The sequence below is a fragment of the Sinohyriopsis cumingii genome, chromosome 12 (assembly GCF_028554795.1).
Source record: "Sinohyriopsis cumingii isolate HCF-2022 chromosome 12, ASM2855479v2, whole genome shotgun sequence".
NCBI classification, from domain to species: domain Eukaryota; kingdom Metazoa; phylum Mollusca; class Bivalvia; order Unionida; family Unionidae; genus Sinohyriopsis; species Sinohyriopsis cumingii.
Window position 1 is genome coordinate 107,339,148 of NC_142972.1, and position 17,824 is coordinate 107,356,971.

The 17,824-nt window shown below is 34.6% G+C and overlaps 1 protein-coding gene across 5 annotated transcripts in view; it reads left to right on the plus strand.

The window, feature by feature from the left end:
• Window positions 1-13,331, plus strand: part of LOC149787205 (uncharacterized) — a 111,410-nt gene extending 98,079 nt beyond the window's left edge. For all 5 annotated transcript variants that reach the window (XM_089977704.1, XM_089977707.1, XM_089977705.1 and 2 more), the window contains 3 exons: window positions 4,104-4,607; window positions 7,943-8,562; window positions 10,663-13,331. In XM_089977704.1, the coding sequence (XP_089833830.1) occupies window positions 4,104-4,607; window positions 7,943-8,530 (1,092 nt within the window). In that variant the 3' untranslated portion in view covers window positions 8,531-8,562; window positions 10,663-13,331. The remainder of the gene's footprint in view (window positions 1-4,103; window positions 4,608-7,942; window positions 8,563-10,662) is intronic.
• The last annotated feature ends 4,493 nt before the right edge of the window (window positions 13,332-17,824 follow it).

The following is a 17,824-nucleotide window of genomic DNA, read 5'->3' on the forward strand; positions in this document are numbered from 1 at the left end:
TTTTTTTAAATCTGTGATATAAAAATATTTGACTTGCTATATTTTGTTGTAACTTTATATTAGTCTTGCAACAAGGCGTAAAAATAAGACATCGGTAACTGAAAAAGATGTTCTTACAAGATATGATATAGTGTAAAAGTAGACAAATGATGCAACATCACTTCCACAGGCATCATTGTTTTTTTCTCTGACAATCATAAAAGTTTACCAAAACATTTATTGGAAAAAATAATAACACTGAATCATAGAATCTGACCACACATTTAAAGCAATACAAGATTTAACTATTATTCTAATCAAAAGCAGCATGCCTGAGAACAAAGAAAAATAGCAAGACATATTGATCACTTTAGGAAACACAGAGTTTAGTAAGGATACAGATTCATGATTTCTGTATTAGAATGGAAATATCTATTATAAAATCTGTATTCATGGATGTTAAATTAGTAGGTATTAAGGGACTGATCAATGACATCTACAAATAATAAGCCACCATGAAAATCTGTGATTTCACAGTATCAGAGACATACTTGGCTGACAGAAAAACAAACATAAGGACAAAAGACTGATTATAATGAATGAATATAATACAAATATGCAGTAGATTATATGATGTATATGAATTCAGTAGATTACCTCCAGCCAGCTGTCATTTAAATCGCTTCTGTCCCCAACCCAATATTAAAATCTCTTCTACTGCCCACTAACCCATAGCCAGAAATTATGTTAAAAAATATACTTCTGTAGGGGGCAGTGTTTCTAGATTAAAACACATGGTGGATCATAATTTTTTAAAATTGCTTCTGTTGTGGGTTGGTTGAATTTGAAAGTGCCTTCCCCCTGGGGGGTATATGTTTTACTGAACAGCCCTCTGCAGAATTTAGCCATATTTGACAGAAAGAATGCTGGCAAGGTTTTCATGTTTTTTGCTTCTATGGTCTATGGTCAGATGATTTCATAGTAATGGCTTGACATTCATCAACTAATCCATGTAATGCAACCATCACCAACTGTGCTTTTAATTGTCCTCACATTTAGGGCATGGGGGCTTTACAAATGTAATCAAATATTACCAATCTGTCAAGCTGCAGTGTCTCAAATTAGTAATAAAGCTTCATGTGACCTGTCAGTCTGCCTTCATATATTCCACTACTGCTACAGTAGTACTAAAATAATTGACATGAAAATGATAGCAGATTGCTGTAGAATCTGACTCAATAACAGCTATCTCAAGTATATAAAGTCATACTGGAAACATGAACGTTTATTACAGAAAATCATAAATTGATGACTCGAGTGTCTGTGATCTATATCAACCTTGCCCATCACGAGTCTTTTATACCGGGGTTTGAATTCATCTTGCTCAAGAAATCATTCCCTTCTATAATAATTTAGTTTTGGACCTTCATTTGTTCCTCCAAATTCACTACTTTCTTCTTTACATTTTCTCTCATTCATCATCTCTCATGTGTTATCAATTTGTGTCAAAGCAATGCAAAATTGGTAAGACATTTCCACCAGCAATCGACTGATTACTTAATGAATGCATCCTATTGAAAAAGCTCGGTCTTCTCAGTTCAGTCTAAAATCAACCATAATGATCTTTTGTCTTTATTTTCTTGGGATTTACTATGTGGCCTATTGGCTCCATCAAAGGACATTTCTTGGGATTTATTATGCGGCCTATTGGCTCCATCAAAGGACATTTCTTGTGCCAAAGAAGAACAATAAGGGTCAGTGATGTAGGGCTCAGCCTACAATGAACTCTGTTTAAAAAAATAAAATTAATCTCTTCTCAAATGCCACTGAACAGAAATTGACAAAATTTGGCACAACATTATGGCATGAAGATCTTTCTTATTTTATAACTGATCCCAAATTGCTATCAGCTATGACCATCGTTTCTGAAATATAAAAAAGCAATCTACAATTCTTCTCAACAGAAATGTATGATATTTGACATGAACTACCCTAGCATTGAGGGCTTTTGGGTTTGTACAAAGATGCTAATATGCCTTTCAATATGGCAAACATTGAAGGCTTTTGGGTTTGTACATAGATGCTAATATGCCTTTCAATGTGGCAAGCATTGCTAAAAAATAAGACAACTACTTCTCCAAAACTATTATACAGAATGTGACCAATTCAGTATGGCTGCCATTAGTAGGAACAGAAACACTACTCAGTTACTATTTAGCAAAATTTGACCTAATTGGAAATAATGCATTGCAATACTAAGTGCTTTAAATTAAGTACAAACTGAGTAGCCATAAAAAAGTAAAGAAACCTTAAAAGAATTAATTTGAGAAAGCAATCAGCAGCATTGGAAACAATTTATACATAAAGCATCCTTCTGCCCCAGATTTCTTGCAAACTGCTCATGCATTTTTATATTTGGCAGATGTCAGCCAGTTGTAAAAGCTTAGGTTCATTCTAGCCTCTTGTTTCTGCTTTTAATGTCAAAAGCCTGTCTATTAAAAATGGTTGGATACATTTTTACCGCCTCAAGCCAGAATAGGTTGTGAAATGGCCTGTTTTCTATCATACATCCTTTATCCCCTCATTCATTATCACACATTACCATCGATACTCCACCTGAGCTACCTGAAGGATTGCTATGAAACATTACACATATGTTGGTTAAGAAAAGTTGAAGTTGGTCTTGTGTGAAAATGGTTCTGATTTGATTAACAATACTGCATCTGTGGTGGCCATCTTGAAAATCTTGCATTCACTCCTCCTCCAAGAACTTTGGACGTATAACAACATCATTGACCACTTATAATGTGTTGTTGGTCCTAAGTGATACTGGTGTTAATCTATTATCAAATACCAGATCATGTTTTATAATCTCTTTGTCCTAAATGGACACGCTGCCAATATTATTAAAATGATGGTCATCTTTAGATTGATGTCATCTCAGCTTTGTCTGACTGGATAACTACAGCAACAACATATTTTTCTGATATATAAATAGTTCCAAGTAAAATTGATACCAATCATACATCCAATATAGCTTCATTTTGGACATCTTGACAAATGTGTTATCATTACTTCTTCTAGATGGATTGTCCTATCAACATGGGGTTTTAACAAGAGACTCCATATGATCTCTAGTTGGTCTTAAATAAAGACAGATCTAAGTTAAGTCCTATATAGCTTCTATGATGGCAAACTTCAAAAGGATACACACTGTATCTAACATGGTCAAAACAGCTGCCATTTTGAAGATGATGTTGTTACTAAAGACAGTCAGACATGATTTCAAGTCTCAGCAGTTACAACAAAACAACAACCAGGAGTTATATTCCTGGGACGATTGTTAAATCAGTAGAGTACCAGTCTGTTCAAACTTTTGATGCAAGATCTCCATTACGCTAACCATTAATTTGGTATATATTCTTAAATTCTTCAAAATTGAAACAAATAAAAAAGTTTATTAGCCACTCTTTTTTCATAAGTCATTATTTTTGTATGCCGCCATATGACATTATTATCTTCTCTGTCCACCAATCTGTCATCAAGTCCCTTAATACAAAGTAACTCTAAACCTGGACCACCTACAGCTACCAAAGCTTTTGGATCATGTGCCATTTTTTGGAAGAATAAAGTATATAAATGTTGGGGCCAACATGTCATAGGTCAAAGATATTTACACCATTTTGATAAACGTAGTCTCCAGTATAATTGGTGGAGGAAGAACTAGGGAAAATATCTGGTAAGACCCACTGACCCACAAGGCACTACTGGCAGACTTTCTTATATAACCCCATTGGTTGAGCCTGAGACTTGAACCCACAAAGAGATGGCAATGATCAGTAAAGGCGAGCGCTTAAGAACACTTGGCCCCATGGGGGGGGGACAGACAAACAATAGTAAGTTTATTGTTTGCTGTGTTCACAAAGTACTTGATCAGACTTTTTTTTTTAAACTCACAAAAACAACACAATTATTTCCAAGGACATGATACTTGATTTATTAATCCATTTATAGTGTTAATGTTTCATTTTGTTTAAATTATTTTATTTTGTTGCTTGGTATGCTGGTGGGAGGTGTTGCTTGTTGACTTTTTCTATATAATTATTTTCTGAATATATTTTTAGGTGGAGAACTACTTCCTTACACCTTGTGTGCTTCATCAGGAATCTCCCAGAGAAGTTATCTCCCCTGAACAAGATTCCAGGATGGCGAGCACACCAGTCCTGTGCTTTGTGTTTACAGGAAAGTTTCTGCCACCACCCGTATTCCATAGGCTTCTGGCGGCCTGTGTAGCTCACTGGCCAGTGTCCAAGAAGATGGAAACAGCAGAAAATCTCATTTTTTGTGGCTGTTGTGTTTTTGACCTGGACCTTTTCCATAGATTTACCTTGCACTGTAGGAACCACATCGTTTATGCAAGAATAACAAGGATGGTGGTTGATGACATCAATACCCCCAATGCAAAGTTGTGTACCCAAGTTAGAAAGTTCATTACTATGAATCTCTCCAAGATTACATCTTACCTTGGCCAGAACTTAGAATATAAGCTATGCTTTCCATCATCTGAAGTTGCTCTTGAAGATGACATGCTCTGTTTTTCACCATGTCAGGCGTGGTTTGCTGAAGAGGTAAGTTTTTTTTTCTTCAGCTTTATTGAATGGAAAGGATTGATAAATCAGTGAATGGTATTACTGTTTCCTCCTGAGGTGCAGTTCTCACGTTTTATTGGGTAGACAAGTGTCCAGGTAGTAGGTGGCGTCACTCTACCCCCAAAAGATAACACTGTTGGAGAACTGTTCCCAGTGGAGAAGGCAGTACTAGATTTAACGCATCACATAACATCATGTGACATCATATGAGGCTGGTATCTGAACTTAATAATGTGTCATGTGATCTGCTACAAGTATACTGTCGTTATATAAATTTCTTTTGTTATGCACATTAGCTGACAATTGCTTTCAACACTCGGATCAGGTTTTGATCTGACATGCAATACAAGCTTATCTAATAAATATCTTTGAGTTCGATAAGCATGAGATCCATGCATATTACTGAGATGATCTTTCATCTGATTGACTGATCTTGTTATCACTATGAAAGCTTTATTCATGCTCTGATTTTGATAAAACCTGGAGAGCTTGCCAATGTTATTAATGGCGATGAGAATTTGATAAAGGTAAAGTTCTTGATGATGATGTATACTATTGTCTCATTACCATCCTGGAAGGTATATCTCTGATTAGAATTTCATCCGATTTGTCTCAGTACCATCCTGGAAGGCATAGCTCTGATTAGATTTTCATCTGACTTGGAAATTGGACTTCCCTCATTATAATGATCTTGTATGATGTTGATTATGACATAATTATTCAGGTATGTATTATTTTCTCTGATTGGTTGAGCTTTCTATTAATCAGAAAGCTACAATTCTAGCTTTATTTGGATTAAACCTGGAAAGCAGGCTTACATCATCATGATGTCAGTGGATTTTGATTATGAGTGATATCTGTCCATATTAATGAACTAGTTGTACATGTGATTTGCTGAGCTTCTAAGCCCATATTGTCTTAATCTAAAATTGATTAATCTTAGAATTCAGGGTTATTTTATAGTGAGTGAAATGGATGTGAATTGATGTCGTGCTCTTGTTACTACTCTGTAAGCTATAATTCTGGTCTCATTGGGATCAGATTTGGAACATAGACTTGCATTATCAATTTCTCACACAGTTCAAATAACAAATGAAATCCCTCGACTGCAAAATCAGGTTCCACTTTTCATATCTAATGTGATGTCTTTCAGAGTGTTAAACAATATTCCAGCATGGTGCACATTATCAGTGGTAGTTCCTAAGTAAAATTATTATAATTACCACTGAAATGTTTTATTCTAAAATATTCTGTCATACCAGTTTAACAGGTCGTTAATGCAGGGTTTTACAGTATTTTACTTTTTTCAGAGAACAATGCATTGGCACATATACATTTATTCATGTCTAATGTATATCATAAATAGGTATCAGCACCATTTACTATTGTGCTGTCGTGGCATGCAATTCATCTTTAATGCATGTAATTCCATTGAACAATTGCACACATATTTAAAATATTCAGTAATGTTGTCACAGATCATTGTGTCTGAATTCAGCATCTAATATATAGCATGAACAGAGTATTAACACCGTTTACTTACTGTCTGATATCGTACCGTCTTGGCATCCAGTTAATCCATAATACATGTAATTCCATTGCAAAAAATGCATACACATTTAAACAATTCAGTAATTTGTCCGATTTCAATGGGAAAAATTAACAGCAAAATTAGGGTAAGAAAGACGAAGCACATGTAAAGTTCATTATGTTCCAGGGTCTATGAACGGTGTCTGTAAAAATTTCATACTGCTAAAATTTTATCATATTCTTTTCCATGTACCTTTATCCATTGTAAGTTTCCAATAATTAACACTTGTACACCTATTCATTTGAATGACTAAAGCAAGAATAATTAACACAACATGCTTTCAGCTTGCATATAAGTTTTACTTCAGATTTTGTGAATATCGAAAGAAACATGTGAAAAATACTTTTATAAAGATTTGTAAGCTGAACGCATGTACAATTTCATACCCTTTCAATTTCCAGCTAATAATGAGGACATTATTTACTGATCAACTGATCGCATCTAATAACACCGCCAAGCCCAGCAAACATGTTGTCAGCTTTCGTTTTTGATGTTTATTGTGAAAATCTTTTATCAACCACTGCATTGTCTGCTGCTTGGTTGTGTATGCAGTTAAAGAAGAAACACATGTTGACTATTGTTTGAGCAACAATTGTATACAGAATTAATTGAAGAAAATCACAAAGCTGACATACTAGCTTTATTCATGGATCAGTAATAAGTATCATTTGTTTTGGCATAACACTTCAAGAACCTGGTGAAATCGTTAAATTTCAGAAGCCACGTCATGATCATATTATATTCAAATTCATACGTGATCTTTTCCCCAAAATGATAATCTATTGTTTTAATACAAAATTGCACGTACTTTAAGAAAAATATTTTTCTGGGAATGAGAAAAATACATCTACATGTATTTAAAATTTCAGGAACCACGCCACGATTGTATTATATTCGATTTCATTTCGATCTCTTCCCCAAAGTGATAATCAATTATTTTATACACTATTTCACATGCTTTAAGAAAAATATTTCTCTGGGTAAAAGAAAAATATATGTAAATATATTTAAAATTTCAGGAACCACACCACGATCATATTATATTCAAATTCAAACACGATCTCTTCCCCAAAATGATAATAATTTTTATACACAATTTCACGTACATTGAAGAAAAAAATTCCGGGTACGAGAAAAATTCACGGACATGTATTTAAAATTTCATTAACCACATCACAATAGTCTCTTCCCCCAAATGATAAAAACATTTGTATACACTATTTCACATACTTCGAAGAATTTTTTTTCTTCATGTGCGAATGAATATTTGAAATTTCGGGAACCACGCCACAACCACGTTATATTCAAATTCACGTTATCACAGGGTGCGTTATAGCGGGGTCGCACTGTATATGTATATATGATTCAGAGTTTGTAGATCAATCTTTTATGAGCGAATTTGCTTGGACCTGAGCTGTTAGATTAAGCTATCAAGATTGTTTACGTCACCAGGGATTGGACCATCTAGGATATATATATATATATATATATATATATATATATATATATATATATATATATATATATATATATAATGTTTAGCTTATTTCTTATAATCAATCATGTATGTGTTCTTTGTATTCAATAAAACATGACATAAATAATATAGTTTGATCTGTTTATACTAGTATGTTGATTTATCGAATTATTGTTTTTTATTGATTCTATGTTAAGTTACTGATTACAAAGTGTTGTAATAAATTTGGTTTTCCTCTTTCTTTAGGGCCAGGACCCTGATGCATCCATAACACAGGAGCACATGAATTATGCCCGCCTCTGCATTGCCCTTGTAACTGTTTGTGGAAATGCCATGAGGGAAATGCTTCTCTCCCATGTTCCTGCTCCATACAAAAGCATCTACAAGGAAATTATGGCCAACAAATCCACCTTGACTAGTAGGAGACAGAACAGACCAGCTCTTCTTAACCAGGATCAAAGTCAGGTAGTCTTCTCAGATCCATTAGGTCGGTATGTGGCTGCCGTGGACCAGTTTGACATTACCTTGTTGTATACTCTGATCAGAAATGTCAGCACAGTTCCTGATCCATTCATGATGGGCTGGGGATTTGATCCACCAGATCTGCCAAGGGACACATCTCTTGGAGCTAGTGTGGAACGAATCCGTTTATATAGGAATCTTATCAATGGTCATTCTGCTCAAGGAAAGGTTAACCAACAAGACTTTGAGGATTACTGGCAGAAGATTGAAGCTGTGATTCATGACATTGAAAATGTAGTTGGTGGAAAGGTATACTCTTTAGAGTTAGAAAAGCAAAGGAGACGGGTCATCAGCATTTATGAAGCCTGTTAGCTACTAAAGGGGTCATGAAGCATGTGTAAAAGGTATATAAAACTTAATAAGTAAGATGATAGAAATTATCATAGCACAAACAACATGTACAAAGTAAATAAATGCAATGTGTATATGTTATGATAATACTTATCACGACGTAAGCAACAGATAACAAAGTAAGGTAGAACGTATCATGACAAAGTGAGTGGGAAGGTTGGTTAAGTATTAATGGTTCTTGAAGAAGGGGCAGATTAATTTTTCTTACTACCATCCATGCAAACATATGTATTTATAGCATCAGACTTGAGACAGGATTGGCGTGACCCATATATGCGAATGAAATCTTGCATCTGATTGGCTGAGCATGTTAGGACATTGAATGACAAGATGCATTTCTGTTCCAGTTTTGACCAAACTATGAATATATGTTTATTTCATTAAGATCTTCAAGAACGTCCATAATGCATACTAACGATGCGGTCTACATCTGATTTGTTCAGCTCATTGACACCGGCTACTGATATGTTGTGCTTGTTGCCATGAGATGATTTTGCTATTAAATGGCATTGCTTATTGCCATGAAATGATTATGCTACTGACGGACTGGAGAACATCGCGTATTAACAAGATTCATGATAATAAGTTGAGGAGATAATTTACATAGGTTATGTTTTTACAATCTTGAAATACTTCATAAACCTGTTTAGTCAGATGGTCAGATATTGGGTTAGGTAAGCCAGACGAGTGAGATAAGGCTCCCTTGGGTCTGTTGTTCAGTTGTTTCTTAAAACAACATTTTGATCATTTTCAACTTGGGAATTTTGATAAACTAGCTGTTAGCATATTTAATGACAAACACTTAAGGTTGACTGATAACAGTAGTCAAACATAATTGTATTTATATCTGGAGGACCTGATTAGATTTGGCAGGTCTTTACAGCAATTTCTTTTATAATACAATTACAACATGTTGTGAGCGTTTGACTTACATTTTCTTCGTAAAATCGTTCTTATAACAGTTAGGCAAAATAAAACCAAGGTAAAAAAAATTAATTTCTTACACATACATGTAGATGACCAATATAAATATTAATGACATTATAGCAGTCTTATATATTTTCTTAATATCTTTTTAAATTTTCTGTTTGGTTGGTTGGTTGTGGAGTTTTGTAGCACAGCAACACTTAAAGACTATATAGTGCCAAGGCAAAGAGAACAACATGCTATATCCAGTGAATCACATTTGTACCTGATCTGGGCTGACTAAACATGGTTTGCTGTGAGTCAGTGGGCGTATATGCTTTGCAAACATGTATCTGGTTTGTTCTATGTTTCTGATGCTTTCACATTCAGGACCGTGATCATGCATATGTAAAAGTGGGATATCAATATTTTAGTGTGACAGTATCTGGTAAGATGTAGGTCAGCATCCCTGTTTCTTTCAAATAGACTCTTCTTGCTATGTAAACTTAATGCCATCATAACATATGTACATAATATTTGCATCACATTTGTAGGGGAGTACATAGTACATAATTATAACAATGATGGAAAACTAGCTTTTAGCTTTACTGGTCATACCCCAGTAGAGCTTATGGGATGATCTGATGTTTATCCTCTATCCCCTGTATATCATATGTCTGTCTGTTAGCGTAAAGCTTATTATCACAGCTTCTCCTAAACTGCTTTGAGGATTGCTGTGAAACTTAATGAATATATTTAACCCATGTCTAGCTGGTGGTGCCTGAACGTCCATTATAATCTACACAGTGGCCATCATGAAACAAACCTTGTCACTGCTACTTCTCCTGAATAGTTGATCATATCACCATGGGGTTTTCCCTAAAAGACTTTTTTTATCTCGTTCTGAATGAAGGTGGTGACGCCAGTACTAACGATTTTGAGATTAAGCTCAGTTATAAAGTTTTACCTTCGCTAAACAAAATCTGGGATCAACATAAAAGGGCATTTTGTATAAATGATATATCATTTAAATTAGATCATGAATAAATTCTATCTATCTATCTATCTATCTATCTATGACTTTTAGCTGATAAACTTAATATTAAATAACCTACAATTGCAGTTAAGAAGTTTATATGCTATATTAACGCTACAAAAAAACTCAAGATAACATTGTATTTTTACAGATTATGAGTTTGCTGCTGATCATGGATCCAATCTCCCAAGATGTCCTGTTCTTCAGTACTTAGATGTGTTGACAAGCAACCTGCAAAAACACCAGTAAAATTGTCAGTGAAAGCAAATGTGAAACCAGTATTGGATTGACATTTTATTTCCACCAAGTTGAAGGAACATGAAGGCTATGGCATCATTAAATGTTTCTCACAAGACTGTTGATATAAGTCTACCAGACAGTTGACATGTAAATTAACGAATGGAAAATATAAATTTGGATGTTCACAGGCAGCTCAAAGTAAACTGTTTCAGGAGAAAATGGAGATTGACTTGTGCTTAATACATTATGTCTATGTTCTGTGAATTGTATGCTCATTGAACCTGTAATACAGTACATATAACACCATATTTTTAGTGAACATATGTGCTGCATGCTTCTGTTACATAGATGCTTGCACTTTCATTGTTCATGTGACTCCCTATTCAGTGATCCACTGTCAGGTTTGCAGTTTGAATGCACCAACGTGAAACCTGCTAAGATTAAACACTTTGTGCCTGTGTTTGAATCTGAAGGCATGCTCAGTTAAAATCAGGATTAGGTGCAATTTTGTTGTAAATCATGTAAACTTATTTCACAGAAATATAAAAATTATGCTTTACTCCTGTAGTGTTGCTAGCGTGTGCCACTATTTCTGTTTGTTGAAAAGCAATGTAAGCTGAAGTAAGCAGAATTTGTTTGAGTTTCAGGTTGGGCTTTTTTATATGCGTCTAATCAAATTAGACTGAATATGGTTAGACATATTTGTGTCCGACCTACCCATAGTTCAATATGCTTGGCTATCCCATGACTAGCTACCTACAAAAGAACTGATCTACAGAGTTCAGAAAATGCAAGCACAAGAGGGTGCATGAAATTACTCTATAATCAAAAATACAGTAGAATAATCTAAACTGTACAAAAATATTTGTATATGTTGCACACTAGATGATATATTCCTGAGGAACCAGCTTCCAATTTTCCTGTTGCTGAAGAGTGTTAGAGGTGCACAGCACTGCATTGAGATGTCAGCCCTCTCAGTATACATACCAGGACTGATGTCTTATATTTTCAGACTTTAAGATCAAAGTGGTCAGTGATGATAATAATGCGGGTGTATCTTACATACATGATGTCTTATATTGTCAGAATTCCATTAAAGATCAAAGTGGTCACTGATGATAGCAATGCTGGTGTATCATACATACATGATGTCTTATATTGTCAGAATTCCATTAAAGATCAATGTGGTCAGTGTTGATAGTAATGATGGTACATCATACATGATGTTTATTTTATTTTTTTCACGAATTTCAAAATTCAAAGTGGTCAGTGTTGAGAGTAATGATGGTGCATCATATATTATGTTTATTTTGTTTTATTTATAAATTTCAAACATCAAAGTGGTCAGTGTTGATAGTAATGATGGTACATCATACTTGATGTTTACTTTGTTTTATTCATGAATTTCAAAAATCAAAGTGGTCAGTGTTGATAGTAATGATGGTGCATCATACATGTTGTTTATTTTGTTTTAATCACAGTGGAAAGTGTTGATAATAGTGATGGTGCATCATACATGAAGTTCATCTGTATATTGATTCAGAATTCCTTGTTATACATTCAAAAGACATCTTTGTACTGAATACGTTGTTGGTGATTTCTTCATTTCAGTTGTACATTCATTTGCGACAAAGTTTAAACATTCAATGTTGTTTCAGATCTTAACGATATACATGTGAGTGATCAGCAGTATTATGGCAGTGCAGTCTGGTTACGGTTATTTTACAGGTTAATGTACAAATAAAGCTAATATAGACCCAGATGGAAAACTGAGATCTCTTCTAAGATTTACTCTTGTTCTGCTTTCACTTTTAGTTTTTTTGTTATGTCCTATTAAGAGACACAAAATGTAAGTAGATTGGTTCCCCTTTAGTGCAGATTGGTCTCCCTTTGTACATCTGTAGGGGGAAACAGCATCAAGCTTACTAAATCCAGGATGCAGTGCTGCACTGTTACAGTATATGAACAGTGATTCATGCATGCTCCTGGAGTTTAGTTTGAAGTCGCATGACAATGTAATCTGTGGAGCAGACAATTTCTATTTAACCAAAGACCCTTAACTTGCATGTAGCAATGTATCATGTATAAAAGAAAAGAGAATTAGATTATGTGCATAGATATATACACTGTTTATATACTCTGACAGAAGGAGGGAAATCTTCATCCCTAAAATGAAAGAGAATTAGATTATGTGAAGAGATATATACACTGGTTATATGCTCTGATGGAAGAAAGGAAATCCTCATCACTAAACTAAAAGAGAATTAGATTATGTGGTGTTTCAGGTAGATTTTAATGTTTGCATATTAACCCCACTTAATCCCACCTCAACCGCAAAGAAAATGTTTTCCTCAGAAAAAAATATGGTTTGTTTGCATCATATATCTAGCCCTCTGTACAGTATACAGAATGATAGGTATTTTCTCAAATGATGCTTATCGTGAGTATGCTATGGTGGACAACAATGTTCACTAGTCTTCCTTCCTGTCTACATACATATGTTGGCAAGGTATATGGATATTTCCATATTTTTTTTCTATCCCTGAATTTATATATAAAAATAAAACACTACTACTATAATTTTGAGTTGTCTCTCTTTCACAACTAAATAAGGTGTTATGGTTTACCTACAACGATGTCAGCTCTAAACATTTTAATGTTACAAAATGAGTATTTATTGCTTTTTGAGAAGTGTATACAGCATTTTGTCCTCTTCAAAAAACTCGTTTTGGGATCGATTGGATGGATGAAATTTGTGAAAATCATTTGGCTTTGTACAGTGTCTTGCATAACTTGTGTGAAAATGGAAGTATCTCTTTTCATGCAAATATATCAACATTAGATCATATTTTTCACTCTGTATTGTTTTATAAAATAATTTATTTCTTAATTTTGTCATCTTATTTCATTGGTCACTAATTGTATTTACAATTTAATTATGCTGTGAAACTTTGCTGGAAAGTCCAGTATATTGAGTAGGTGTGAAATGATTCACTGATATATCGATTCATTGATTCTTTTGCTGAAACGATGCACATATCGATACAAGAAACAGAAAATCAATTCAAAACGATACTTACCATACGTATGTTATTTTAGTCTTCAACAGTCAGGAATAATTATTAGTATTTGCCTTGTTATCATGTAAAATTATAATCCATCTGAAACAGACACTAATGTTTATTTGTAAGAATGAAAAAGATTATTTGAGAATACCAACTTGTTATCTACAAGTTAACACAGAGTAACAGAGTTCGTAATCTAGTCCCCCTTCCTAATTCCATACTAATTAGCGTAACCCAGAAGTATGTTCAGCATCCATACGTGTTCCACATGCAGAACAAAGTACTTTAATCATCATAACCACTTTCATGCAAAGTTTATTTTTTGAATTGTATCTTGACTCCTTTGGTTAATTTGAAAGCTACGCTATCGGTGTGTTGCACGGTGAAAATATATTACATTGAATTCTCATTTGTGGTTATTACTTGTTCCGGTCCAAGTTAAACTATAACCACCAATTAGAAATCAGTGTAGCTTGTTCTCTGTGTGACAAACAGTAGGTACTGGCAGAGCAAGAGAGAGATTTCGCGGGAAAGTCATTAGATATGTCAAGTACTTAAGCAGAGATGATGTCAGGGTGTGCGATTGCACAAATCATGCACAGTTTTGTACGAATTCATGCACTTGGAGAACAATGAAATGCGAGAATTCCCGCAACTTCGTTGAAAGTCCCTCTTATGAAAATGTGCTTGGCAAAGTATACAATTTTTATTGAAACATTCTTGTTGCGACATCTCTTTTTCAGGTAGCAAAGGTTCCACATCTGGGTTCTTCAGGCACGACATAAATGGTTGTGAAACTAAATTTTATTAGCACAACATACCCAGGAATAAGCATTATGCCATTGTTTAAACCATTCATGAAGAAATGTTTACAAATATTTATTTAAAATATGGGCTACCTAGCAGACCCAGTATGTCTGACTCCCAGCATGGTTCGAGTGGCCGAGTGGTCTAAAGCGCTCACTGTTCAGGATCACTGCCATCTCACCTCTGTCTGCGTGGGTTCAAGTCCAAGGCTCGGCTAGCGTGGGTACGTGGGAAAGCCTGCCAGTAGCTTCTCGTGGGTCGGTGGTTCTTCCCTGGGTTTTCCAGGCTTCTTCCTCCACCAGTTATACTGGCCGCCATGTATAGCCTATCTTGTGCTGAAAAATGGCGTTAAACCCCAGAACAACAACAACAACGATTTGGTTCGGCAAATATTTGCTGATTATAGTGATGATGGCAATAATTTTTAAAGTTATGAAGTATATCATATTACTGGAGTTGGGTAAGTGTTAATGGAGATAGTAGTGAGTGATTTTGAGCCCAAAATGGTGTTAAATACAAGTCAGATGTACATGCTGGATGGACAAAAATATTGAGGGCGTGACCCTGTCAGTGGTAATTTGAAATTAAATGTACAAAGGTCAGAATACTGAGGTTAATTAAAATACTGACAATTTAAAAGTATAAGGCAATTTTTTTTAATTAATCAGTTTCTCCCTGCGGATCATATGCTACCAACCACATACATAAAGTGGGAGGTCTTCCTTAAGATAAAATGTCTCCTTAAATTGTGCATGGGGAACAAATTTGGAATTTCTTTTTTATGCTGAGATATTTAACCAGTGAATGAAGGTACTGATGGAAAAAATGAAATTAGCATAGAATGAACGATGGGGCAGATTTCAAACTGCTCACATTTTTCATTTGTAGTAAGTTAAAACAAAATTAGAATAGCCTGGACTGGGTGTTGTCAATAGTTTTCCTTCTTCATTAATAAATACAAGAACATGTGGCTGAAGCAGTCTTTTGCATCTTCGGGAAGTAAACCTTATTCCCATGCCTGAATTTGTTGTAGATGAGATTTCTTTTGCACTAGGAAATTGCATTATTTCTTCTCTTTTGAAGATAACATCATAATGCCTTCCAAGCTTAACTGAGACACAAAATTGGTAATAAGATGTTTTCAGATCATTCATGTCCTTCTGAAACGTTGGATAAAACTTACTCCAACCATCAAATAGTCTGTTTGAAAGTACTGATATCTTCTCATCAATGAGAATTGCATATAAATGCATGATAACTATATTTCTTTATGTAATTCTGTATACTGTAAATATGACCATAATGTCAACATACATGAAAGGCACCAACTACCTTCCAAAGATGGAAAACCAACAAGTTCATATGTGTCTCAATATGTATCATATCGTATGCTGCGTATCATGAATCATATTGATACACAGCACAGGTGTATCGGTTCATCCCTAAATTTTTCATAACATTTTTTATAGTCTGTCTATTTATGTGGACACCTCTACCTATGAGAGAACTTGCAGGCCAATGAGGTTACCTCCCTTGTTCAACAGTGATTTTTTTTGTTTCTGTATTTCCTCCAGATTTGCATTGTGGGCATCTCTCATTCTAACAGCGTATTCTGAGAATATTTTTAAACCGAGTTCTCACTTTTTGATATCAATGCACTTATTTAGGTCCTTGATTTCAGATTCCAATTGTTCTTCCGAAATATGTTTATATTCACATCATCTGATAGAACACCTAGTGATCAGTTTGCTCAAGCATTTTTAGGAAGATTATCAGAGATCATTGACAGGTTTGAGCCTGGGTCAAACAGTTACTTTTCTCTGTTACATTGGTGCTGCAAGCAGAGTTGTACAGCTGCACCTCCAAACTTCTATGAGAGTTCAGTTAGATGGACGTTTTATGCTGAGACACAGGTATGTGTTAAAAAGATAGGAAGGGAATTTAAGGATAGGAATGGGTGTGTCTGATCAGATGGCACAAATTGTAGATTACCTGTGTAGTGTTAGGGAAACAGTCCTTTGTACTTTGTGTAATTGTCTATGTGGTCCCTACTACTATATGCAATACTGAATGCACACTGTTAGAGACTACAGAGGGGATCCTTGTTGTCCCTTCTGATGAGGGGCAAGGGACATTCACTCATGTCTGTCATAAAATAAATATAAACAAGATCTGAATTCACCCTCTGAGAGAATGTCAGGTGTTTTTTTTCAACATTATGCTTATCACCCACATACTATCCCTTTTTCATTTATAATTGTGTTTAACCTATGCATTCCTTATATAATCATATTGTATATTCCAATATATTTGAAACTTATTTTGTTTCTAATTACTGTAGTTTTCTTATATTGTATCATGATATACAAGTTGTTGAGACTACCATAATAGGCATGTGTTTTTCGTGGAAGGAGTTAAACTATTTTCAAGTGAACAGTTTTGTTGATAATTTGTGGCCTTGCATTTTCTACAGATAGATTGTACAAACAAGAAACTAGATTGCACAACAAACAGACTACAGTGTACAACCAAGAGACTTGAGTGCACAACCAAGAGTCTAGCCTGTACAGCATATATCAGCACAGGTGTAAATACTAGCAACCTACCCAAAGCTGAATACACACAAACATGTGCTACTTCCTGTTTCCTTTATGTTTACCTTTGACCCTATTATAAGAAAAGTATGGCGAGTTTTGGGCAAGGTTGCTGTAATATTAAAATTGTATTATATGCAATTTATTATGCTTCATTTCTGATTGGCCGTACATGCTTGAAAATTACTAGACTTCGATATTGGACCATTTTATTGATCTCTTGATTGATAGAGCTGAGGTACAGAATCAGCCAATACATTATGTGTGAAACACAATAATATCGTGCTATTTAAAGTTACTGTTACCTTGAATGGAGTTGGTAAAATAATATAAGTGTGATACTGTGAGAGACCGAAAGCGAGTTTATTGCATACAGATGTTTCCATCGGACCTAATGAAATAAACCAAATTTTAAATAAGCGAAGAAAAAAGCATCCATGCAAAATTTAAACAGGCACATAGTACATTGTATGCGTACAAAACAGGATAGAAATAATGATAGCTAAACACAAAAATAAAGCGCTGCTATCAACGATGCACAACAAACCAGTGACCAATGTTTTGAGAGAAAATATAGTTTGTAATCTGGGTTAATCGAATGACTTTC